Below are 26,459 nucleotides of genomic sequence, written 5' to 3' on the forward strand. Positions count from 1 at the left end.
AATTGGTGAAAGAAATAGACTTACAAGGCCAGGAAGCGAAGAGAACCCCAAAGAAAAGGAATCCAAAGAGGACCACACCAAGACACATCATCATTAAAATGCCAAGAGCAAAAGACAAAGAGAGAATCTTAAAAGCAGCAAGAGAAAGAAACTCAGTTACCTACAAGGGAATACCCATACGACTATCAGCTGATTTCTCAACAGACACTTTGCATGCCATAAGGGAGTGGCAAGAAATATTCAAAGTGATGAATGCCAAGAACCTACAACCAAGATTACTTTATCCAGCAAAGCTATCATTCAGAATTGAAGGTCCGATAAAGAGCTTCACAGATAAGGAAAAGCTAAAGGAGTTCATCACCACCAAACCAGTATTATATGAAATGGTGAAAGGTATCCTTTAAGAAAAGGAAGAAGAAGAAAAAGGTAAAGATACAAATTATGAACAACAAACATGCATCTATCAACAAGTGAATCTAAGAATCAAGTGAATAAATAATCTGGTGATCATAATAGAATCAGGGGCATAAAAAGGGAGTGGACTGACTGTTCTTGGGGGGGAAAGGGGTGAGGGGGATGCGGGAAGAGACTAGACAAAAATCGTGCACCTATGGATGAGGACAGTGGGTGGGGAGTGAGGGAGGAGGGTGGGGTGGGAACTGGGTGGAGGGGAGTTATGGGGGGAAAAAGAGGAGCAAATGTAATAATCTGGTGCTCGCTTCGGCAGCACACATACAAATGTAATAATCTGAACAATAAAGATTTAATTTAAAAAAACCAACAAACAAAAAACATCAGCACAGCAGTGGAAAGAAAAAGATCTCTGGCTTATCAACTTCATGATTATTAAATTGTCATTAACCTAGTTCACCAAAAGGCTAGTCATTCTTGATATTTTCCAGGAGACACACATGCAACTGAATAAATGAAAGCTACTGAATTTTTAAAGTCACTTTTGTGCCAGACAAGGACTGGTGTAGAAATACGATTAAACAAAGAAAAGCCCCTTTCCTAATGAAGAACAGTGACTAACACAGTTAAGCAAGCAATTGTAATTCATTGTGGTAAGTGCTATGAGGAGGGCTACGTCAGTTGTAGGGACATAAAGCAGTTGTACAGTTGACGTAGGGGATGGACAAGTAGGGACAGAGTATTTGCCTCTTCATATACACCCCATTTCTTGGAAATTAACAGAACAAAGGAGAAAAAAACCTACTAACTAACTTCCTCTGCTTACTACCTGGGAAAAATACTAATTTGGAGGAAAACTAAGTCAAAACCAATAATAGTATTGTTTTCGAAGTTCTAATAGTCTTTTAGAGAACAGGATACTCCTGGGGTAGAATATTTTAATTACATTAAAATACTAAAAAAATACAGAAAAGGGATCACTTGCTAATGGTATGAAAAGGTTTGCCAATCATGACAGACTCAGATCAGCTAATATTTTCCCCATCTAACTGGATAACTTGCCAGGTACCCCATAATAGCTACTGTAACATATCACCTTCCCACATTAAATATTTAGTAATAGTTAGGAATAGTGATGTAGGAAAAATTCTTTTCCTTGTAGTTAATGATTTATCTTAGAAGTCATAGAAAGAAAACTCCTATAAAAAGTATATAGTCTGTCAAATGTGGCCCTAATAGTTTCTTGAAAAAGAGTCACTTCTTTTGACAATCGTAGGTGGTTATATGCCAGTTTTTCTCTTTGAGACAGGATTAAAGAGAGAGACTTTGTATCCTATGCTTCGTATTTTTAGGTATATATTATTTTCGGACATCTAAAGTTACCATTTACTTAAAAAAATGTTAACGGCAATAAGTATTATTTTGTAGCTTAATTTAAGTCTCAAGGTTTCCTTACTTGTCCCTTTCTGTTTACTCCAATTATTCCAGCTGTGGCTTCATGAGGTGCAGTAACAAAGATTGTTTCTCCACTGATTCTATTCATGTAGATGCACGTACCGGTCTCAAGGTCATACAGGTGGATATAACCATACTTAGTAATCAAGAATACTACATCATGCTTTTCACTGATCTGTATAAAGAAAATCAACACTTAAGTAAAATAATGAATCCACAAACAGAAAATTTAGACCAATTCCATTTTAGAGATGGTGAAATTTTAGAACTCTGACAAGAGATTTACATTACAAATTAAAAGCTAATATTAATGGTTTCCTCACTCTTACAGAACATTTAAATATGGCACAAATAAGGGTCTTACATAAAACATAAGAATATGAATAAGATGTCTAAGATAAAAAAAAGAAAACAATTTTGAATGATTTAGGATAACCCAGTTTACACATTAGAGTATTACTTTATCAAGTTTCTCTAATAAACTTTATTTTAAAATAAAAGTTACTCTTTTAAGCTCCAATTAAATCATATTGACTGACTAATAATAGTTTTTGAATTAATTTTGTTAAGAGGAGAGATTTCAAAGGTCCCTTTGCTTTGTTTAAAATACCTGCATTGCAACAGGAAAGTCATTTTGTGCTTCTGGAGGAAAGAAAACATCCACAGCCTTCTTTGGAAAGGGCTGGTTCCCTGTAGGTGGTGTGCCAACTTCAATGATATGTAACTGTTCAAAAGAAAAGAAAACTTATAGAAACTTAGATCCTTTAGTAGTTATCATAGTAGCTTTATTTGTTGCTCTAAACTGGAAACAATCAAAATGTCCTCCAATAGGTTTAATATTCACCATTAACATTTCCATGGTAGGTTAATAGTAGTAAAAAGAACTCTCAAGGACATTATGCTGAGTGGGGTGGAAAGCCAATCTCAAAAGGTCACATACTATATGATTCTATTTATACAGTATCTTGAATGACAAAATTATAGAAATGTAAAGCAATTTAGTGGTTGTCAAGGGTTAGAGATGGTAAGGGAGTGGGAGTACTTATCAAGAAGTAGCATGAGGGAAATCCTTGAGGTACCAGAATAGTATGTATCTTGTGACACAGAATTATAAAATTATACTAATGTTAATTTATTGTTTCTTTATATACTACTAGAGGCCTGACGCACGAAATTCGTGCATGGATATGGTCCCTAGGCCTGGCCTGTGATCAGGGTCATCTTCCCTGGCAGCTGGCCCTGCCCCCCGCCGCCACCCACCCCATTGGCAATTGGAGCCCCCCGGCCAAGGAAAGGGACCAAGAGGTGGTCAGTGCGCCTCATAGTGGCTGTTCGAGCCGTCATTCGGGTCGTTCTGCCATTAGGTCGTTCTGCCATAATAATTTGCATATTATCCTTTTATTATATAGGATATGTATAGCATGTAAGACATAACTGTTGAGGGAAACTAGGTAAAGAACACTTGTACTGTATTTACAGTTTCCTCTGAATGTGTATTATTTCAAGATAAAAACTTTAAAGTCAGTTGAATAGCTGAAACAATCACACCACAATCTATCTTAAATTAATGGCATAAAATAGTAATATATAACCCACAAAGGCGCTTTCTCATGGTTTTCTATTATAACTTAGCATTTGGGTCCCCAAATAGAGACCTAACTGTTAAATTCTTTTCAGCCTGTACATCTACTCTAACACAGAAGGAAAGTATGTGCATAAGCTGAATGAGCGGTCACGCTAATCACATAGACCTCAAAACCTGGATGAAAACATTTTGGTTTAAAATCACTATCTTATTGTTTTCAAATAGTTACCATGGAAAAACAGGAAGACTTTGGGGAGTCTAGTCTGGCAGTGAGGGCTGCAGTGCTGTGTCATCCAACACTGCAGTTAGAGTAGCAGCCGAGTTCTCAGGGTTCTGTGGCAGGGCTTTCGGCTGCAGCTCTGGTGACTGCCCATTTTCCCTGATTCCTCATCTTCCAAGCTTGGTCCTAAACATTCCAAGCTATTGTAAACTACCCATAATCCTCTCAGTAAATTTTCTATGCTCGAATCAACCAGATCTGTTTCTACTGTCTGCAACTAAGAATCATAACATACAAAGTACTTCAATTTGTCCAGGTGATTCCAATGTCGAGCCAAGATTAACAAGCTTTGACTTAGGGCAGTGTTACTCAAATTGTAGGCCACATTCTACCTAGTCACGTAGAATATTTAAAATGCAGAGGATAAGCTCCCTCTATTGAATCAGACTCTTTAGATATAAGGTGCTCAAATGTATACGTTAGCAACCCTAATGAATCTTATGCACAGTAGGCTGAAAAACATAAAAGGCCTTGATAAAAGCAATCAAAATAAAAGTCCTACAGCTGATACTAAAAAGCTGTTAAAGAACATTATTTATTTTAGATAAGTATCACTGGAAGCAGAATTTAAACAGTCATCACAAATCTGAATGTTAGAAGCAAATTAACAAGGAAGAAGACTATTTTGAACTTAGATGACTAATTAGTAGCATAAGGACAAAGAAATTCTAACATAATTTCCAAAGCCAAAACTTACCTTCCCTCCAGCTTGACCCCGTACTGCAAAACAAAATAACGTTGATTCTTCTGCATTTCCTTCCATCTTAAATTGTGCGAAGCTAGCTGCATGTCCTTCAATGGGCTGAGACACTTTCCTATCTACAGAATACAACTGCATAGCTCCCACCACACGATTTTGCTACAACAGATCAAAGAGAATAAAGTTTGGGGACCCAATGAACCAATAACCCAGATTCATCAACTAGTGAAAATAATTAGAATTGCTTTATCACCTTTAAAAGGATTTACAATTCTTTTTTAGTCTCTCAATGTAGATTTGATACCGTTTCACTTAAAATTTAGCTCCAAAAATTACCTTATTAAAGCTTAACATGAATGTTTAAAATGTGGTCCATATACGACCATCTATTTATGCTATCTTAAAAAAATATATGTGTAGGAGTACTCATTCTGCAGTAAATGTCCATAATAAATTCCAAATCATTCATACAGGAACTCAATATGCCCACTTAACCTACAAGTAAGACCTAAAAACACTTGGAAGGAGCACATACTCTGAAATTATGTCAGTATAAAGGCATTACGCCAGCTCTCTCTATTTCTTAAAAAAGAAAAAAGGTCTTCCAAATAAGTCAGATATTATATAACTGAGCACAGAAGACCTAATTTCAAAATAAACTGCATTCTGGGCATATTAGTTCTCTAGACCTTCCTTTATTAAACACTAGAAAAAAAGTGTTACCTGTGCAGATATGCCAGTCAGAAGTAACCACTTTTGCTTTGCATCTGTACGATAATTGATAATCTGGCAACCTGCAAGGCTAGAATGGCGATCAAACATTTTCACTGGCTGAGACTCTCCTTCCATACTCCAATGGTAAACTGCATTATCCGTAACAAGAGCAACCGTATTCAAAGAGATCCATTTCCAAAAGGTGACATCATCAGTCATGGTATGGGCCTTCATTTTACTTTTCATTTCAATGTTAAATATCTGAAGAGTTTTCCCAGCTGAAACAAAAATTAAGAATTATGAATCACTAAAGAAAGCCACACTCAGGATAAATTAATATCTAGCTAGACTAGCTCTGTAACAAGATCTATAACTTCCAAACAAATGGTTCTGTCAGGAGACTATTCAGTAACCAACTATAGAAGTCAAGTTGATAGAGCAGCAACCATTGAAAAGATAGTTGAGACTGGGCAAACCATCTACATTTGAAACGAAAACTATATTACCTCTATTAAAGACATTTAAACAGATAGCATAAAATTCTATAGAATTCTAAACCCCAACTAAAAATGAGTCTAAAGAACAGCTTGCTTAACAATGGTGGAAAACAAGGTTGAAATCTTCTTATTTATAATTAAGAATGTTACAAATTAACTACGTTAGTTGTAGGTACAAAGAACAAAGCAAATCTGACACAAACACATGGGAAAAAATGACTGCTTTCTGAAAGGCAGTCATCCCCTATTCAACTAAATCTTGTGGAAACTGCTTTTTGAAAGAGGACCTACTTCAACTCTGCCTTGCACCAGGAGAACATAAGGGAAATGCATGCTACATTTAATTGGTGTAAGATACAAAGGAAAAGGTAGTAGAGATGCTAGAGGAAAGGAGAGGGAGACAAAGGAGGACAGTTTCAGATGCTGTTAATATACTGCAGTTAGGAACAAAGTTCAAACTCCATCCAATGAAGACAGCAAACATTTGGTAAAGAATGAAATTTGAGTGTGTTAAGCGGTCACTGAATCAGATGCAAAGACTGGTATTTATAATTTGAAATTCCATCACGATCCAAAAAGTGATTTGGTTTAAATTAATAGAGGTCAAAGCCCACAGATATCACTAGGCTATCTAATCCAGATTAGTCCTTAGAGACTAAGGAAAACTCCATTCCTGAGCCACAGAGAATCTGGATCCTAAAGAACAAAAATTATGGGCGTATGGGGGTTGGGGGAGAGGAGATGGGACAGGACACAAAACATATGGCTTTGTACCATGACCCTTCTTACCACATGTGTAAGAACTTCTTCCATAAAACACAATATATAAAACACAACCAGACTTGAATAATTGTGAGAGTTATAGTCCTGTTTATAAAAAGAAACCAAGATTTAAAATTGGCTTCAAAAGTGTAAGGCCTCAATAGGTTCTGTGACTTTAAGGAAAACAGCAAATAAGGAAACCAATTTTACCACAGGCTAACTGATTTTGAGATAAATTCCTATGGCAGCTCATCAATCTTACAACCAAATGACATTATTCAAGGACGTGCAGTATTTGGAAATTACTTTCCTTTGCTGCCTTCCCCAACCCCTAGTTAGACTTTCATTCTTTTTTTACATAAAAGTGGTTGGAGTACAGTACATTTATATAAGAGATTTGGGGAGAAGGGAAAGGGATGACAGTTTAACTCTATAGTGTACACATATGGGCACAAATCTATAATGCTATTATTGCACAATGCTCTGGAAATATTTCCAACTTATTCTTTTTATAAGACAGGACAACAACTAATACAATCTAATTTAAGATAACTCACCATCTGCACACATAAGAAAGCATTAAGAAATGTGATAAGATAACAACAACATTAAAAATAGAAAAGAATGCTGAGAAAATTTAAATGATGGGCTTTTAATAAAAGTGTGAGAGCTATTAAGCAGTTGAATTTAAATTCTTTAAGGAAGCTGAAGGGAAATTAATATTTTAAAGTATAATATGTATTGTTTAATAGAAGCAAAAAGCTCACTATTGAAAAACATGTGGGCCCAGGTGAAAGCTGGATAGATAATCTTTCCTTGGGGTGAGATCAACTCTAATCTTAGACATGGAATGGTGACATCTGTTTGAATATGCTTGGCCCTCTCCCTCCCCTCATTTAATCTCCAACAAGTATTAATACTAAATACGAAGTTTAAATCATGTAAAAAGAAGTCTGTTTAAAAACTTCAGCACTTTTAACAACTCATTTAGAAATTACTAGGATTTTGAGCTAAAAAGAACTGGAAAACTACCCAACCCAATCCTCTCACTTTACAAATGAATAAAAAGTAGACTTCCTGCATATCTCTATGTCTTATCCAAAGTCAGCCTGCTAGAGATGGGGTTGGAAACAGTGCTTGTACACCATTTAGGTAACACACTATTTAGCACTGAATGGCTCTATCTATAGACTTAGTTCTCCAATGATTAGCTATATGATTTTTAAATTTTTAATTGCATTTATTGGGGTGACAGCTATGTGATTTTGAGCAAGGTCTGTTTCCTTATATAAAGATAATTGTATTTATGCCATAAGATTATTATAAAAGTTACATATATGCTCCAAAGACATAAAATACCTGGTATAATATTACTAGAAACTGGAACTCTTCCTACTATACCAAGAAGAAAAACAAGCAAAGAATAAGCAGTTAAATGCCTTTTTCAGTCATCCAGTTTGTCACTAACTCCTCTTAGAAACTTCTGTTTTAAAAGAGTCAATTACATTCTCACTTTATAGCTCAAAGGAAAAAAATTAATATAGGCTCCCAACCCATGTGAGGTTCTTTAAACTCTATTTAGACTAACAGATTGTTGTGTTCCCTGTGATGACAACTAAAAAGTTAGTCTGAATAAACTCTAACACCCGTGATTTCAAAGCTTTAATACCCACCTATATATAGACACACTTGTAAATTCAAGCCATTTTTAAAACTCTATAACTTAAGTATAACACAAGTATAAAAAGGGCACAGCAAGAACAGCAAATTTATAATCATAACAAAGTTCTGCAATGCTTAAGTGCTAATATTAGCAAAATATGTGGTGTTATTCTTTTTAAAGCAGTCTTATCACACTGTGGGCATAAATTTTAAATTTATTTATTTTTTCCCAAGATCTATGCTGAACAGAAAGACATTTTATAGAAACAGTCCAAGTAAAAGCCAGGACAATAGTTAAAATCAAATTCAGTAAAAGCTTTAACTTTGTAGCTTTATTTAACCAAATCAAAATACTAAAGAGCTCCTAATTATTGTATTTGAATAAATTATACATAGAAAGAGTTTTAAGAAAAAGAAACCCACAATCTTTTATACCTTTCAATGCAATTACTTTACTAGCTGGATTCATGATGGCGCTGTCTGCTGAAATTGGTCTTCGAATTGGATTACTTGGGTCATTCATATCAATGATTACCACTTGAGCTTGCTCTCCTACTTTCTCTCTAATGCAGATGAATTTGTCTGACTCCATAGTCAGGGTACTAAAGCCAATGTTTGCTGGGTTTATACCCAGGTTCTGGAGCTAGAGGAGAAACAAACAAACATTAATAAACCATGTTACAAAGTGAATTAGACAGGCTTGATATTATTGTATTATCGTCACTACAAATCCTCATTTAACCAGTAATGCTTTAATATTATTGTATTATCGTCACTACAAATCCTCACTTAACCAGAAATGCTTTAAGTCAACAGTGAAAATACATTACACTATTCAAATGAGGCAATGGATAGCCAAATAATGGACCGACCACCTGTTCTCCAACAAATATGGCATTCAGTTGTTTTTGCTATAACCTTATAGTTACAACTAGAGGTGTATAACCTTGTGGTTATAACTAAGCGGCAGAATAAACAGGAAAGGAAAGAATTATATCTGGCTAGGCTTTATGGTTCGAGAACTTTTAGTCATCAATGTTTCTCAGTTTAAGATCTTTGAACTGTCCTCTCTTTCTCCCTTTAACAGTTAGTAATTACTTGTTCACTTACATTAAACTTCAAAATCTGAAAATTAAGTCACAGAATGAAAAGAATGAAATTTAAAATTTTACAGTTTTCGATCTAAGGGAACTTAGATTAACAAAAGCAGACAGACAAGTAAACAAAGTTACAGTATTTTGCAAAAAGTGCCAAAACAAGTGAAGGAGGGACCCTGTCAAAGACCCCCAGCTAAGGGAATGTGTTCAAGGGAGAACGCTGGACAGAAGAACATATGCTAAAACCAAGCGATGTGAAAGTATGGTCTGCTATGGGAACTACAAAGTACTTCTGTAACACTGGGAGTATAGACTATGAACATGGTAGTAAGTTAAGGCTATAAAGATAAGCAAGGGCCAGACTGATAAGCTAACTGTACCCCACTGAGAACCCTGAATTTATTTTTTAGGCAAAGGAAGCTACTTAAGGATTTTAACAAGGAAAATAATGGAATCAGATCTGCTGTGTGTACTCAGAAGGTATTCAAGTATTTGCTAAAAAAGTATAGAGGATCTAAGGATGATAGGTCTTTAAAACCAAATTAAGGGTATAAAAACAAAAGGCACCTATTAGAAGGAGAGCTCTACCAGAGTGGGTTGTTAATACTCAGGGTGTCTAAAAGTATTAGAACAGATTAAGTCCCACTAAAAAGCTGCCTGAAGACTTTATTAGCCTTAGCCAGACTAGTCTCTCCCCCACTCCCTACCCCCAATAGGTAATTCACAGGGAACAAAATACAAACAAAACAAAAAAAATCACAGGGGGGAAAAATCAAGTCTTTCTTCTTCCATTGCCCCCCAGATACCAATTTCCCTTCCCAGAGACCACCGCTGTCACTACGCTCTCTGGACTGGCTAAGCCAAGTTAACTGTATTCCATCTAAATTCTTTTGTCAAATTCTTCTGCTATAATGCTTAATTATAACCAGAGTGGGATCTGAGTAAGATACAATCTAAGACTAAGAGACTGGATTTTACTTTCACTCCCGTCCTATACCTCAGTGATTGCAGGCACAACCAATCTGAACACCAGGGCAAGGAGTCAAGCAATTGTCTAACTATTAATTACAAGCATGGTAACAAAGTAGATGATTAACTAGTTTTACAAGCTCAAGTATATGCTGCCATGCATGGCAAGTATACAAGCTGTGAGATATATAACTTATAATGACTTTGGTTACAATAAAACTTTATGAGTTATTTATTTTCATTTTTTTCTTGAGTCTAGCTTTAGTGACCTTTAGTTTAAAAAACTAATGGAGGAAGATAAACCATTAAATAATATCCCGATACATGCAAAGGGACTGTGTGGGTGTCTCTCTCGTTTTAGGAGAGGTGTATATATCTAATTTTCTAAGTAGAGCACCCTCAATAGTTTCCTTCTCAATAACTGGAGAAAATATTCCAGTAGTTCATAAACCTCCTATAAATACATATGTAAAAGCAACATGTTATATTCTAAACTACTCTGTAAAATAAGAATTCTGTGTTTTTGTCACTATCTAAGGCAATTTTGAGCTTCAATTGTCACAGCTAAAGCCCTAGTGTTTCAGAACAAGTAAAATAGTGCCCTGAATTACAGACTCTGGGTCAAACCACAAATAAATTCAGAGGATTTGTAAGTTTCTGAACCTGCAGCTATTTTCAGAGAATACAATAATGACATCCAAATACGGACACATTTTATCTTCTCAATTGGCAAAATGTTGCTCTTGCTGATCTTCGAGATACTCTATTTTGAGATGTGCTTGGAAGTTTCTATGATAAAAACTGTGTTTAACTTCAAAGAACTTTTATTTTGCTGGTACAAAATAAGAAGAATATGAAGTCAATAAATTTAGGTTAAAAAAGTGATTACTTATTACATGTATACAGCAAATTATTCAAACTGTTCAAAAGGGCATATACTATGAAAAGTCACCCATTCCATGTTTCTAGTAGTACCTCCCCGTCCCAGCAATTAGATACTTTTCCATCCATGAGATAACCTTTGCATATTTCCATCCTCCCTTAAAAACAAACAGAAACACTAATGGGACATGCACGAAAGTATACAATTTATCAATTCCTCCTTTGTTAGAGAAAACCACCCAAACATTATAACTCATTTGGTTTCCAGACTAGATTTTGACACTGGCCTACAAGTGGCACAACTTTAGGACTGAACACTTATGCCGAGTTTAGATTCCAAAAAGCAAGTAACAGATTTATCATTAATCAATTAACCCAAAACTCTAAAGTGCCCTAAGAGTTACAGGTTATAAATGATATGAAAGTATTTCCTTTTCCCTCTTGCCCTCCCCCCAATTTAGATGAACATGCCTGGGGATAAAAGTAAGACACTAACTGCAGTCTTAGTTGTTAGTGAGAAATGTCATTTCAGATTCCCCGTAATTTGGACAACAAAGAAGGTTCTTCATTCAAGAAGACAATTACTGTCTAAATGTATAACTTTGATTATAAAATGCAAGCGCCATACAGAATTAACTGGTTCTGTGGATTGCATCAGAGCTAAAACGCCTAGGTTAGATCCCAGTTTTGCCACTTAAATAGGGCATAGGCAAATCAGTTATCTCTGTATATATTTCCTCATCTGAAACATCTGAAGTGATAGTAGCTATCCCATGGCTGTGAGGATTTAATATGAAGTGCTTAGAACAATGCCTGACACATAGTAAAGGCTCAATAGATACCATTAGTACAAACAACACATCTCAAGGTTAGAATTTTTTGTATTTTCATGTTATTATCTGCTTAATTCAGCTGTCCTAAACGTTGGCTGAAACTCTGGGTGTGAATTTCTTTTGACTACTGATAATAGATAAGTGGTCTCTTGAGTGCTTAACTTACTCAGATACTGAAATGCCTTTTTTTCATTTTTCTGACAAAGGAATCACACTTAAAAACTTCCAATTCTGCTCTTTAATTTGCCTAACTAAAGTAGGTAGAGACTAGAATCATCAATACCATGTAACATGGAACCATGTAATCCTAAGTAACGCTATTTTAATTCCTATTTTTAGGGGCATCACGGACACAACAATATTGCTAAAGCTTTCTAACAAACCTGACCAACATGTTAACAGTTTGCTGAGTGAGCAATCTGGGATAGCTAATACAAACAGATGGTATATGGTCAGTATCATCAAAAATTCTCTTTACCCTAAAGGGAAATAGAAGGTACAATGAAAAGGAGGCACACATTTCTCTCCTCAATGTGCAGAAGACTTGGTTCAAAGACACAGTCTCTTTCTCTCTCTCAAACATTCTATACCAAACCTTTCCAAAACCAAACTTTCCCAGTGTTTCCTGATCTGCCCATGGACCACAATTCCAGGTCAATTTATGCAACTAAACTTTAAGCTCAAGTAAAAGAACTTGCCTAAAGAATGAAAACCACCCTAGCTGGTTTGGCTCAGTGGATAGAGCGTTGGCATGTGGACTGAGGGTCCTAGGTGAGATTCCAGTCAAGGGCACATGCCTGGGTTGTGGGCTTGAACCCCAGTGGGGGGGGAGGGGTGCAAGAGGCAGCTGCTCAATGATTCGCATCATTGATGTTTCTATCTCTCTATTCCTCTTCCTTCCTCTCTGAAATCAATAAAAGTGTATTTTTAAAAAATGTAACCATCAAATGCATGAAAACCTCTTCCATCTATGCTATTTAATATGCCTAACTCAGGTCATTGAGGTCAGAATCTTCTTACACACAAGAACAACATTTCCAGCCCTGGCCACATAGCTCAGATACACCAAGATTGGGGGCTCTATCCCCAGTCAGGGCACATACAAGAATCAACTAATGAATGTATAAATAAGTGGAAAACAAATCAATGTTTCTCTCTCTCTCAAATAGAGAGAATATTATCAGAACAAATGATGAAATCTGAATTAAGCCTGAGATTAGATAACAGTATTCTGTCAAAGTCAATTGCTTCTGTTTGATCATCTTAGTGTCTCTATAAGACCATTTTGTTATTCTTACTAAATATACAATAGAGTATGTAATGGTAAAGAGGTATCATATCTACAAAGTACTTTCAAGCAATTTAGTTAGTTTTTATGTATAGAGATAAAAGAGGATAAATCACATGTAGTTAAAAAAATGTTAAGAACTAAAGAATCTGGGTAAAGGATGTATATGGGAATTCTTTATACCATTCTAACTTTTCTGTAAATCTGAAACTCTGTGAAAAATGCTTTTTAAAAGAATCTTAAGAGACACAATTGAAAGCAACATGCAGATCTTGCTTGGATCCTGATTTAGACATACCAGTAACATCTGAAGACAATCAGACAAATCTGAATTTGGACTGATTTTTAGATATTGAGGATTATATAAGGAGGCTTTAATGATAACATGATTAGGAAAAGATTTCCTTATTTTCTAATGATGCATGGTGGAGTATTTAGAGGTGAAATGTCACCATAGCCTGAATTTCTTTAAAAGTCTAGATAATTTGGTACATGATATATGACTCTCCTCAGTTTTATGAAAGCTTGCAAATTTACCTTTTTAAATGTTTTTTTTGTAAAAAAAAAAGAGTAATCTTTATTCTTCTACAGGTTGCAGAACTTGAGATTAAATTGTAAGAATGACTTTTATTAGGCAATTTACCTGTAGGAAGACTACAACTTCAAAAGGTAAACATGAAAATTAGTCAAAGCATGAAATAACTCAAGCTCTCTAAGGAGGCTGTATACTGGGAAGTTTGCTACTCTGTCCAATATGGCAGCCAGTGGTTACATGCAGGTATTTAATTTTGTTAATAAATTTAAATTTAGTCCCTCAGTCACATTGGTCACATTACAAGTACTCAACAGCCACATAAGACTACTGTACTGGATGGCTCAGAATACAGAACATTTCCATCTTTGTACAGTTCTATCAGAGAGCACTGTTTTCAGAAGTTTTTCTTGGGAGTCCAACAAGAAGAAAAGAAAAACTTTAACATTAAACTCTGGCAAAATATGAAGAACAATTGGTATACAGACACACTCATGTTATACATGATTTCAGACAAGACAGGAAGAAACAAAAAAATATTAAACTTCCAGGTTTCAGAGTCCAGTTATTTGCAGGACCCAAGGAAAAACTCAGTATGGGTGCCTCTTTCCTCTCAAGAAATCACTAAATATTCATATATCAGAGGTCCAGGGACTGAGCCAGACTGAGAATGTGCAGATGTTGTAAAATACAATTTCTTCAAAGAACATGAGAAAAAGAGAGGCTTCACTGTGCTTGGTGGACTACAACTGCCTCAATTTCTTCTAAAATGCTCATCAATATCATAAAGTTTTTGGGAAAAGAGTATACAACTGTAAGATGAATCCCCTATTTCAAAAAATGGTTAGTATGAAAGACTATATTAAGACCAAAAATATATGGTAAAAATTGTTACCTTAAGCCCGTGGTCAGCAAGCCGTGGCTCACGAGCCACATGTGGCTCTTTGGCCCCTGGAGTGTGGCTCTTCCACAAAATACCACGTGCGGGCACACACATACAGTGCTACTGAAACTTTGTGGCCCATGCGCAGAAGTCGGTACTTTGTGGAAGAACCGGTATTTTGTGGAAGAGCCACACTCAAGGGGCCAAAGAGCCACATGTGGCTCGCGAGCCGCGGGTTGCCGAGCCGCAGTTTGCCGACCACTGCCTTAAGCAATATTAGATTCAGAAATCTATGTTAAACGCTCATCAGTTTTTAATGGTTTAAGCTTTGTCTTTCCTGTCTTGATTTTGAAACTATACTTGATTTGATTGTCAAAATGGCAAACACAAAAGAGAAAGCATCCATCCATGCTTGAGGAGCAAGGAATGCCTAGGACAGGTGCTGCATGAAAGTGATTCAACACACAGCAAGCACTTAGAACAGTGTGGGTCACATAAATACTCTATTTTAGGGACTTCTGTCCTTTTATAGTTAGCTAGCTCTGAGACTATGGTATCTTGACATGTCCTATTCTAAAACAGACTAGAGGTCCAGTGCATGACATTCATGCACTGAGGGGTAAAGGGGGCGGGAGGTCCCGGCCTAGGCCCTCTCATAGTCTGGGACCCCTCGGGGGATGTCCCACTCTTGGCTTAGGTATTTCAGATGAAACTATTCTGTAAGTGCTCTACATATAGTCCTATTTCAGTTACTTATATAAATGAATCTTGTATTTTGGTAAAGACTTGATAGGTGCTATCACTACAGAGTGAAGAAGTCGGACATCCTGAGCGGTCCTTAGCACTGCTGCTGCTGCTGAGCCTGGCTTCTGGCTGAGCAGAGCTGCTCCTGTGGGAGCGCACTGACCAACAGGGCAGATCCTGCGTTGAGCGTCTGCCCCCTGGTGGTCAGTGCGTGTCACAGCAACCGGTTGTTCCACTGTTCGGTCGATTTGCATATTAGCCTTTTATTATATAGGATACGGTTGGCTCTGATTTTATACTTTTGACAATATACAGTCAAACATAGGACAGGCCGATATGCTTTGGTCAAAACCTATATTATAAAGACAACTAGAGAAACTTTCATACATCAAGTATCAGGAAACCTTGTGATGGTGAGTCAGAACATTAGTGATCAAACTATGAAAACATTGTTAAAGGGACAGAATGAGCTATGCATGGTGTGTGTGTGTGTATTTTTAAAATATAACTTTTTAAAGTTTTTATTTTTTATTGATTTCAGAGAGGAAAGGAGAGAGAGAGAGAGAAACATCAATGATGAGCAAGAATCATTGATCAGCTACCTCCTGCACACCCCCATACTGGGGACTAAGCCCACAACCCAGGCATATGTCCTGACTAGGAATTGAACACTGCCTCCTGGTTCATAAGTTTATGCTCAATCATTGAGTCACAATGGCCAGGCTGAACTATGAGTAAATTTAACCCAAACAGTAATACATTTTGACTAAAGACTCTCCGTTAACACAGTCTCTATCTCAGCAATCAATCACAATTGTGTTTATGCCTACAAACATCACATAATTAAAGGAGTAATAGGTTTGCTTTGAGACTACTAATTTCATCCAGCAGTTCTTACATTTGATCAGATAGGAATACTCACTGGAAACAGGCTTTTTTATAAGCACATCCGGGCAGTTTGCCTCCTAATGAATGACTAGCAAATGCAGCACAGAACTCATTTACCAGCTGTATCAGCTGAAAATCAAAATACATTAAAACTTGTGTTTATGCCAGCATTACTAAGAACTTATGTTTCACAATTAGTGCTTGGCTTTACACTTTACAGATCCTTCCTCCTTATTTCATCTGAATAGTTAGGATGAAAAGGAAGTACGTATGACCTACTGTATTTCAGATGAAACTATTCTGTAAGTGCTCTACAAACAGTACTATTTACTTATACAAATGAATCCTGTATCTTTTTTTTCTTTTTTTTAAAAAAATATATTTTATTGATTTTTTACAGAGAGGAAGGGAGAGAGACAGAGAGTCAGAAACATCGATGAGAGAGAGACATCGATCAGCTGCCTCCTGCACATCTCCTACTGGGGATGTGCCCGCAACCCAGGTACATGCCCTTGACCGGAATCGAACCTGGGACCTTTCAGTCCGCAGGCCGACGCTCTATCCACTGAGCCAAACCGGTTTCGGCGAATCTTGTATCTTAATATTTTATAGGTGTTATCACTACAGAGTTAAGAAGTCAACAATTTTAAAGACCTGCTGATACCTGGATGTAACTCAATACAGGTATTTTTAAGTTAAGCGCTTAAAGATTTGATTAACTTCCTATTCCAAGTATTTCACTCAGCATAATTTCCTTTAAAAGTTCCAAACACCCTCCACCTTCACTAGTATCCACCACAGTGAAAAAATATGCTGACAGAAGCTATTTCAGTAAGCCCTTCCAGGAAGCTAGCAGAATGTCACATAAAAATTGCAGTTGCTGTCTTCTACAGGAAATAAAGAAAAATGCTGAAAATGCAGCATTCCTTTAGTTCTTCTATCAACAGGATACCAGCCTTTGTTTTCTGTGTGCTCCACATTTTAAGCAACAAATAAAAATGCCTTTAATTCTATACATTTGTTTATACTCCCTAAAAACCTCTGAGACAATTACTGTCTCTTAGGAGAAATCTTAATGTTGGTCACTCACTCCAAATTGTTTTATTCTTTTTATTATTACTATTATTATTATTGATTTGAGAGAGAGAGGGTAAATGGAAGAAAAAGAGAGGGAGAAAGAAACACCGAGTATTGTTCCACTTATTTATGCATTCATTGGTTGATTCTTGTATGTGTCCTGACTGGGGACTGAACCTGCAATCATGGCATATGGGGCAACCCTCTAACCAACTGAGCTACCAGGCCAGGGCCAAATTGTCACAGTGGAGACAGGAACTGAAGACTATTAGCTTTGATAAACTATTAGAAGAATCAAAGAGAATTTTTCCTACTTGTAGCCAACTACTTACGAGAAAATTTAAAAATGTTAAGACTGGCTCTGGCTGGGTAGCTCAGTTGTTTAGAGCATCGGCCTGATACACCCAAGTTGCAGGATTGATTCCCCATCAGGGCACATAAAAGAATCAACCAATGAATGCATAAATAAGCGGGACAACAAATAATGTCTGTCTGTCTCTCCCTTCCTCTCTCTCTCTAAAATCCATAAATAAATAAAAAATTTTAAAGAAAACTAAGACTGCAGATTCTCCCCCCACCTTTTTTTATTTTTATTTCAGAGAGGAAGAGAAAGACAGAAACATCAACCCTAGCTGGTTTGGCTCAGTGGGTAGAGCGTTGGCTTGTGGACTGAAGGGTCCCGGTTGGATTCTGGTCAAGGGTGCATGCCTGGGTTGCGGGCTCAATCCCCAGTACGGAGCATACAGGAGGCCGTTGATCAATGATTCTCTCATCATTTATGTTTCTATCTCTCTCTCTCCTTCCTTTTCTGAAATCAATAAAAATATATATATATTTTTTAAATTATAAAATAATGAACTTGGAAATGGTTTTCTACTCTTCACATTTCAGAAACCATTTTTAAAAAATATATTTTTATTGATTTTATGTAATTATATGTGTTTTCCGATGGTCTTAGGCGACCCCTGTGAATGGGTCGTTTGACCCCCAAAGGGGTCGAGACCCACAGGTTGAGAACCTCTGCTCTATCCACTGAGCAAACTGGCTAGGGCTCAGAAACCATTTCATTTAAACTCTTCATAGGCATTTTTTACATCAGTGTCTTCATTAGCACTAGAAAGTCATCTCCATTCCATCAGCTTTATTTATTTATTTATTTTTTAAGAGGAAGGAAGAGGGATAGAGAGTTAGAAACATTGATGAGACAAACATCAATCAGCCGCCTCCCGCACCTCCTCCGCCCTCCCCCCACTGGGGATGTGCCCACAACCAAGTTACATGCCCTTGACCGGAATCGAACCTGGGACCCTTCAGTCCGCAGGGTGACGCTCTATCCACTGAGCCAAACCGGCTATAGCCAAAGCTTTTTTTTAAATCCATTATGGTGCAATCACTGAATTTTATAACATGCCTTGAATTTCTATTTGCATATTATGAGAGTCGTTTTCACTTGCTTGGATTATGATCTCCAGGAATATACCCCTAAGGGATTGCTTTTTGAAGAATGTTCAAAGCCAGCTCTTTGCCAAGATGAGTGTATATGAACAGTCTCTGGCTTTACTCTGCCCACTTTGGTGGTTGTTTTTTTAATTGATTTTGAGAGAGAGAGAGAGAGAGAGAGAAACATTGATTTTCTGTTCCAGGCACTTATACATTCATTGGTTGATTCTCTTTTCTTTTTAAAAATTTTTATTGATTTTAGAGAGAGAGGAAGGGGGAGAGAAACATTGATTTCTTGCTCCACTTGTTTATGCATTCATTGGTTGATTGTGTCCTGACCAGGGGCCAAACCCTCAACCTTGGCATATGGGGATGCTCTAATCAAGTGAGCTCCCCAGCCAGGGCCACTTTGGTGGTTTTAAAGCCCTCTTTCTTAGATGAGCAGTTGGTCAGAAACAGATGAAAGCAAGTCCCCTTTTTCATCTACTAAGATTCCCACAGATTCAATTGATGGGGTCATCAAAAACTGCAATGCCCAGAACCCCTAGTGTGCATCACTATGAGTTCTTCCCTACCCTACTCCAGAAATGGACTGAATACAGAAAATAATAAGTGGGAAAAAGTCTGGTATAACTTCAAGATCTTGACTTCTGTAACTAGGTAGATGTGGTTTTTTTCCTTTAGCATGGCACATATGTTCACCTCAAATGGATAAAGGGAGACTCTCCTCCAGCACAGAAAGTATTGTTTTAATTTAATAAATGAGGTAGTTAAGAAAAGCTAAAAAGACAAAGCTTGGGTTAAATATCTTGAGATATTTTCCACAACTGGACACTGCAGAATTTTAATTTTTTAATGTGATGAAATGGTTTTAATGGTCTCATTTTCTATTCATTCAGAATAAGCTTTAAAATCTGCTTTATTTACTTAAAATTTAAAGAAATGTCTTTATTTACCCAATCATTCAGAACAGGAAGTACTAATATTACTTGGAAGTTCTGCTTCCCAAGCACAATCCTACCAGTTTGTAATCACTTTCCCGTCTATGGTTATACTAGTTAAACTGAGCAAGCATGTTCTACTCCTACTTCGCTCCTGCCCAAGCATAATCATCTTCCTACAGTTCTATTCAACTTTTACGTTAGTCTAAGTACAAAAAATGCATAATATAGTAAGACAGAAAGCAGAAGCTTCCTGCTTTCAAACTGGGACACATTTATCCTGTCATCGAGGAAATGTCTCTAGAAAAGTTTAAGAAGTTCAGGCTTATGAGAGGGATTTGATAATCGTGGTTAGAAGTCAATCTGATCCCCCATCATTCTGCACAATTTTCTAGTGGAAACTTGGATAAAGCCCTTTAAAAACATGTTTAAGGCATAAAAAATTCAAATGTTGGTTCACTGGCCTCTACTTTCAAATATAAAACTAGGAGGGTGTGTATGTACATCGAAGAACACCACAGCATACATACAAACTGGTGTATTTTGCAGTTCAAATTTTACAGATGAGGCAATGTATCACAAAAGAAGAGCAAGTATTGGTCTGACCACCCATCATTAGCTGTGTGACTCTACAAGTTAACAGCTATGAACTTGTTTCTCCATCTATAAAATAAGTCTAACCCTATCTATCTGAAGGGACTGTCTTGCTAATAAAATGAGATCATGAACATAAACTATTTAATAGAATTCTTAGCACACAGTAGGTACTCAAACAGCTATTTATTTTGATCTTGTAGATTTCGGAGCAATTAAGATTTAATGGATAGTCATATCCTCTAAACTAGGACAACATTTCTTAAATTATGTCTTCCATAATACAAAAGAGACACAAAATCCCAGTCTGACAGATGGGTTTTGCATAATACATCCAGATCCAAACCTTCTGCCATCCCATTGAGAGTTAAGAGCATTAGCCACAGGGACTTGGCAGGAAGGGGCGGGGGGAGGGGGCAATACATAAAGCTGTAAACTTTGTTATGATTTACAAATTAATATTATGAAGTAGCTATAGTGTGTTGTGTATGTAAATCAATTAGGGAAATAGTCTCATTCTAATAATATAGGACTAAAATATCAGCAATGAACTCACTTCCCATCTAAATGAGAACATTTACTTCAATTCTTCCATCTTATAGGACATATAAAACAACATATTCAAAGGTGGATATTTTATCAGACATAATTTAGGTCTCTCAAATATTTCTGACCAAGGAACAGTAATTAAAAGTGTATCAATGGTACACAGTGAGTGCTCATAGTATATAATAAAATATTTTAAAAATTCCTCTTTTGGGCACAGTTTTAGAGCAGTATTAGTGATCAATTTTGTATCATTAATATTTGTATTAAATTCTGCACAATATCAAACATTAGATAACATCCATGGTTGCAATTATGTGTGGACCGTCTTTATAAACTAATCGATGCAAGCATGAATGCAAGCTGTAGTCAGTCTTGTTCACCATTTTGTCCTTAGGCTAACATAGTTGCTGATATGTGATAAATGCTCAAATCTTAGGTAGATATCAAATATTTACAAACCATAAAAATCTAGGTATGCAAATTAAACGTTCAAAGATACCTGAAAAAAAAAATACTGGACACGAATTATATATCTACCAATTAATGCTCTGAAAGTGCTACACCAAGTACTTTTCACACCATGATCTCAGACCTTCACAGTAACTTTGTAAGGCAGCTATGCCTATTTTACAAAGATGAAGCAAGAACCTGTGTTCTCCAATACTGTAACCACATTTCACAAGCCTAAGTGGTACTGACCACTTGAAATGTGGGTACTGTGACTGAATTTATTTTAAAATTAAAATTAAATAGTTACTAATGATAGGTTATTTATGGAAAACTTAAGTGTGCTTGTAATAATCTAGGTACGCAAATCTGCTTTTCCAACTGCAAATTTTATGAAAGCTAAGTAAGATCAAACATTCCCCATGAAAATAGGGTATGTATGACTGAGATTTGCTCTAAGTGTCATATACACATCAGATTTTGAAAATTCAGTACCCCCCTAAAATATCTCATTTGAAAATTTTATACTGATTACAGGTTGAAATTGTAACATTTGGGATATACTGAGTTACATAAACATACTAAAATTAATTTCACCTGTTTTTTAATATAGTCACTGGAAAATATAAAATTATATATATTGCTCTTACTTTTTTTCTGTTGGACAGCAGTGGTCTTGACAACCCCCAAACCCCTAATCTGTCTACTACATCACATCATTAAACACATTTTAAACCAGTAGAGAAATCATTTTTGGGCAAAGTCCAACAACAAAAAAAGCATACCAGGATACTGCATAACTTCTCTTTAAAAACAAACAAAAAACTGATTTTTAGAGAGAGGAAGGGAGAGAAACACTGATTTGTTGTTCCACTTAGTTATGCATTCATTGATTGATTCTTGTATATGCCTTGACCAAGAATCACACCCAAAACCTTGGCATATCGGAACAACAGTCTAATCACCTCTAATTACAGCCAGGGCTATATAACTTCTCTAAGGCCAACCATCCTACTTTGGAATAGTTTGTGAGAAGACCTAGGTTGACATTGTGTTTGAGTCTCACTTTCTTCAACTGTTTAAGGAGGATGTGGGGGATTAAGTGAAGACCTGAAAGCACCCAGCCACATTCATAGGATGCAAGAGGCTCTCACAAGTCTGCTTCTCCCTCCATTCCAGGGATCCTCAAACTGCGGCCCGCGGGCCACATCCTGCCCGGAGGGTGTTTTTGCCGCCGCTGCCTGTTGCTTAGCAGCTGACTAGTTTTTTTTAAACTATAGTCTGGCCCTCCAAGGGTCTGAGGGACAGTGAACTGGCCCCCTGTTTAAAAAGTTTGAGGACCCTGCTCTATTCATTAGTCATTGTTCATCAACACCACTTCCCCAAGAGACAGTATTCAACTAACACTTTCAAATACTGTTTTATTTTAGGTAACAGAATGTTCTACAAATAAATATGGGTGGTCAGATAAATCTTCACTCTCACAAAGCACATCAGTATGGCCTATAATTGTGCATCCAATGTCATAGTCAATAGCCTCATGTGGCTATTTACATTTAAATTAATTTAAAGAAATAAAACTTAATTCAAGTGCTCAATATCCCTATGTAGATAGTACACATTTTTCATCATGGAAGAAAGTTCTATTGGACAGTAACTCTCAAAAAGCCAAAACTGTATCAGTAACAGTGACAGGAAAAAAAAATCTTGTGAAATGGAATTCAGGTAACATAGGTTAAGGTTTCTGAAATCATGTATTTTACTGCACACTAAAATAAAAATGATTGAGGTTCTACACACACACACACACACACACACTTCCATGTCTTAAATTATTTCCTAGAGAGTGAAAGCACAGTCACTAGAATTAGCCACCCGCCTTTAGGCTGAATAAATTGACCATTAGGAAAATTCTGAAAAACATGATACATCTTAAACCTGGAAGCTATTCCCAGGATGGACTGCAGCATAATCCCAAGGCAGTTGCCTCTTTCAGGCAGTACAGTTAAGCATATAGCACATCCCAGCAATACCTAGCATTGTTTGCTCTTTGCAAACCACAATAACCACAGCAAGAGCTTCTATCATTCAACTCACACCACCTTCCAGTTCTGCATGTATGGATTAAAGGGAAAAGAACAGGGTTGGGAGATTTTTTAATTGCAGACTCAAGGAACCTAGGACATAGTGCAATGTGTCAGTTGGCATAAACATACTTAATGTGCCAAGAATTGAGAACTGCAAGCACCATTTTATATGTATAGCCTAGGATTTTTTCCCCCCAGAATCTGTAACTCTTAACAATGTCTTGCTCAATTGGGCAATCATCTATTGACTGCTATCAGCCTAAATATCCTAAAAAAGAAGAAAAAAAACCCCACTTCATAACTTATAATATTAATATTTATTTGCTGTATAGCTCCAAGCCCTAATGACAGATCCTTCAGCTGGCCAAAGTATTTACGTGTTACAAAAATAAATTCATTTACAGTTCACATTTTAAAGCTTTCACAAGCTAACTCCACATTCAAGTTCCTCAATTCTTGTTCCTAATTTTTATCCTAAGTATTTCAAAGTGTTTTCTGCTACTTAGCAAACTGGCAGGGACTCAGATGTCAGACCTAAAACGCCAATTAAAATAATCCTTAATTTTTTAAAAGGGAAGAGATAAAAATAAGAAGTCAGGGGCTATATATCCTGGAAGAGGTTGGCTAGTGACTGGGGGCATCTGCGCAATTAATCATTATCAGCTGAAGAATACAGTCACACTAGCAAGCTTAAGTTTAGACATGGCATATTACTCCAAAATAAATGAATGAGTGAAATCTTCAAGTGTAACTGAAAAGCTGCTTTACATTCAAAACTTCAAATATTTGAAAAGGAAATGGCTTCACTCTAGTATTTGCAGAAATTCTGACCCCCTTAGAAATCAAACCCATATTAAATCTGTTTTCAATTAGTGACAAGGTTAGATTCCAATCTTTGGTTTACTTAACAATTTTTATTTCCTCATTAATAGAAATGAAAAACTATTGCCCAAACCACCATTAGTCAAGAAATGAGATTTGTTTTGGCTCAGTTGGTTGGGCATAGTCCTGCATAAAGAAGGGTTGCTGGTTCAATTCCTGGTCAGGGAGTATGCTCAATTCGCGCGCGCGCGCGCGCGCGTGCGTGCGTGTGCGTGTGCGTGTGCGTGTGCGTGTGCGTGTGTGTGTGTGTGTGTGGCGGGGGGGGGGGGGGGGACCTCTCTTAGCTCGGTGTTAGGAAGGAGAGCCCTGCATTTGGGCATCCATATCAATGTTGCATTCTCACATCGATGTTTCTCTCCCCCACTTCTATAAATCAGTAAAACTATTTTTTTAAAGAAATGAGATTTAATAGTGGGCTATACCTCTACCTTATAAACAGCAATTGTACCTGCTTCTCCGTGTATGATTTTACAAACATTTGTCTGCAAAATGATCATGTATGCATCAGATGCACTGTAGTGTAAGTAAGGAGCCTGGTTTCCTCCACACCCAAGAACATTGTTTTCCTAACCCTTCACATTCACTTATACTTCACTGTAACAGAAATAACCACAGTAATTAAAACTTAGATTGAGCATAATTTCTGTGTCCATTCTGTCACTTAACATTTTTAACCTATTATAAAATAATGTCCCATTACTTCAAATGAGTGATCTGAAAACCACAGATGACTGAAGAAAGTGCATTACTTAACTCATCTTTTGAGTAAAGATTATTGCCCTGGCTGGGCTGCTCAGTTGGTTAGCGCAGTGTCCGGATATGCCAAGGTTGCAGGTTCGATCCCCAGTCAGGGTACACACAAAAATCAACCAATGAATGAATAAACAAGTGAAACAATCGATGTCTCTCTCTCTCTCTCTCTCTCTCGTCAATTAATAAAGAAATTTTTAAAAAGACTATTCATTACATTTGAGGACTTAAACGAAAATAATTTATTGCTGATGTAAGCAAAGGTGATAAACCTGTAAAGAAGTATAAAATTATGTTACTGATAGCCTGGATATTAAACCTTTTTATTAACAATAATCCTTTATGTACGTAATAACAATGGGAGAAAGTAAATGAAATTAGCCTTCAATGGTCAAAGTGTCCAAAAAGTCACTAATATTAGTGTTATGTCTAACCATGGTATCTTTCATCATGAAATTAGCCCTTCAGAAGGTTGAGCTGAGGCAGGCCTCTTTAAGGGATATTTGGGATGAATGTATTATTTCAGCCAAAGTGCAACCAGGATTGGTGAACCAGGAAGAAGCTCAGAAAAGGCTTAATTCAGTCAAACCCTCCCATGATCACCTGCCTGGGCCCTCCATGGGCATGCTGCCAGATAAGACAGCATGCTGCCGGCAGGATAATGCACCAGGGGGAAGAATTCTAGAACCTACTAAAGGGAAACCAATTACAGACCAAATAACTGTGCATATGTCCAGAGGTGAGCTCTATCCCCCCAGGGCTGTGTTCAATTCCACGCAATCCTGAGGGAGGGACTCACGCCTACAAGCACCTGCTAAACTCCAGCAGACTCCGAGATAACCTGGGAATAACTCTTCCCTACCCTCTAGAACCAAAGGGGATCAGAGCCACGCCACCCCAGAGACATGAAGAAAAGGGGGGGGGAACGCGAGTTCCCCTAGGGACCTTGACCCCACGCACGCTGAGATCGACACCGCCCTAAGAACCACGTTCCCCCATCCTACCCTCCTGCAGTTCCCTCCCGAGTGACCTTCTTCCTCCTGCCTCCGGGAAAGTGAGAGGCCAGCCACCGCCATTCCTCCCCACCCCCCCGGGAGGTGTCTTTCTCAGCCGAGAGCCGCCAAGGGAGGAAGAAAAAAGGCTGCTCCTCCCCAACCCACCCGCCCCGCAACGCCTGGGTGCAGACACGATGGGGGAAAGGGAAGAGGAAAGCCATGGGAGGTGACAGCCCGACACGGGCCGAGGCGAGGAGGTCTCAGCTGCGGAAGAAACGCGGGAGAATTCTTCCACCCCCACCCTCCCCAAATGAATGAACTGGGTAAAACGGGGAAGGGGGTGCAGCTAGTATGCGCAGTTCTCGCCCCTCAGGAAGAGAAGACAGAAAGGCCCTCGAACCCGGGACTGGCTTCGCTGCCCTGCGCACCCCGACTCTCGCCATTCCCATCCACACCTCTCACCATGTAACCCTTTCTTCCCAAGATAGCGCCCCCCTCCTCCATCTACCTCAGGA

At 37.4% G+C, this 26,459-nt stretch overlaps 1 protein-coding gene across 4 annotated transcripts in view; it reads right to left on the reverse strand.

Moving 5' to 3' along the window:
- Positions 1-26,459, reverse strand: part of CLTC (clathrin heavy chain) — a 64,571-nt gene that overhangs the window by 37,229 nt on the left and 883 nt on the right. For 2 of the 4 annotated variants that reach the window (XM_006770240.2, XM_006770242.2), the window contains exons 2-7: positions 8,502-8,709; positions 6,962-6,964; positions 5,155-5,423; positions 4,429-4,590; positions 2,477-2,590; positions 1,868-2,041 (exon numbers count right to left, since the gene is read on the reverse strand). In XM_006770240.2, the coding sequence (XP_006770303.1) occupies positions 1,868-2,041; positions 2,477-2,590; positions 4,429-4,590; positions 5,155-5,423; positions 6,962-6,964; positions 8,502-8,709 (930 nt within the window). The remainder of the gene's footprint in view (positions 1-1,867; positions 2,042-2,476; positions 2,591-4,428; positions 4,591-5,154; positions 5,424-6,961; positions 6,965-8,501; positions 8,710-26,459) is intronic. The other 2 variants (XM_006770243.2, XM_006770241.2) reach the window with 1 other exon arrangement.

Source organism: Myotis davidii, unplaced genomic scaffold (genome assembly GCF_000327345.1).
Source record: "Myotis davidii unplaced genomic scaffold, ASM32734v1 scaffold684, whole genome shotgun sequence".
NCBI classification, from domain to species: domain Eukaryota; kingdom Metazoa; phylum Chordata; class Mammalia; order Chiroptera; family Vespertilionidae; genus Myotis; species Myotis davidii.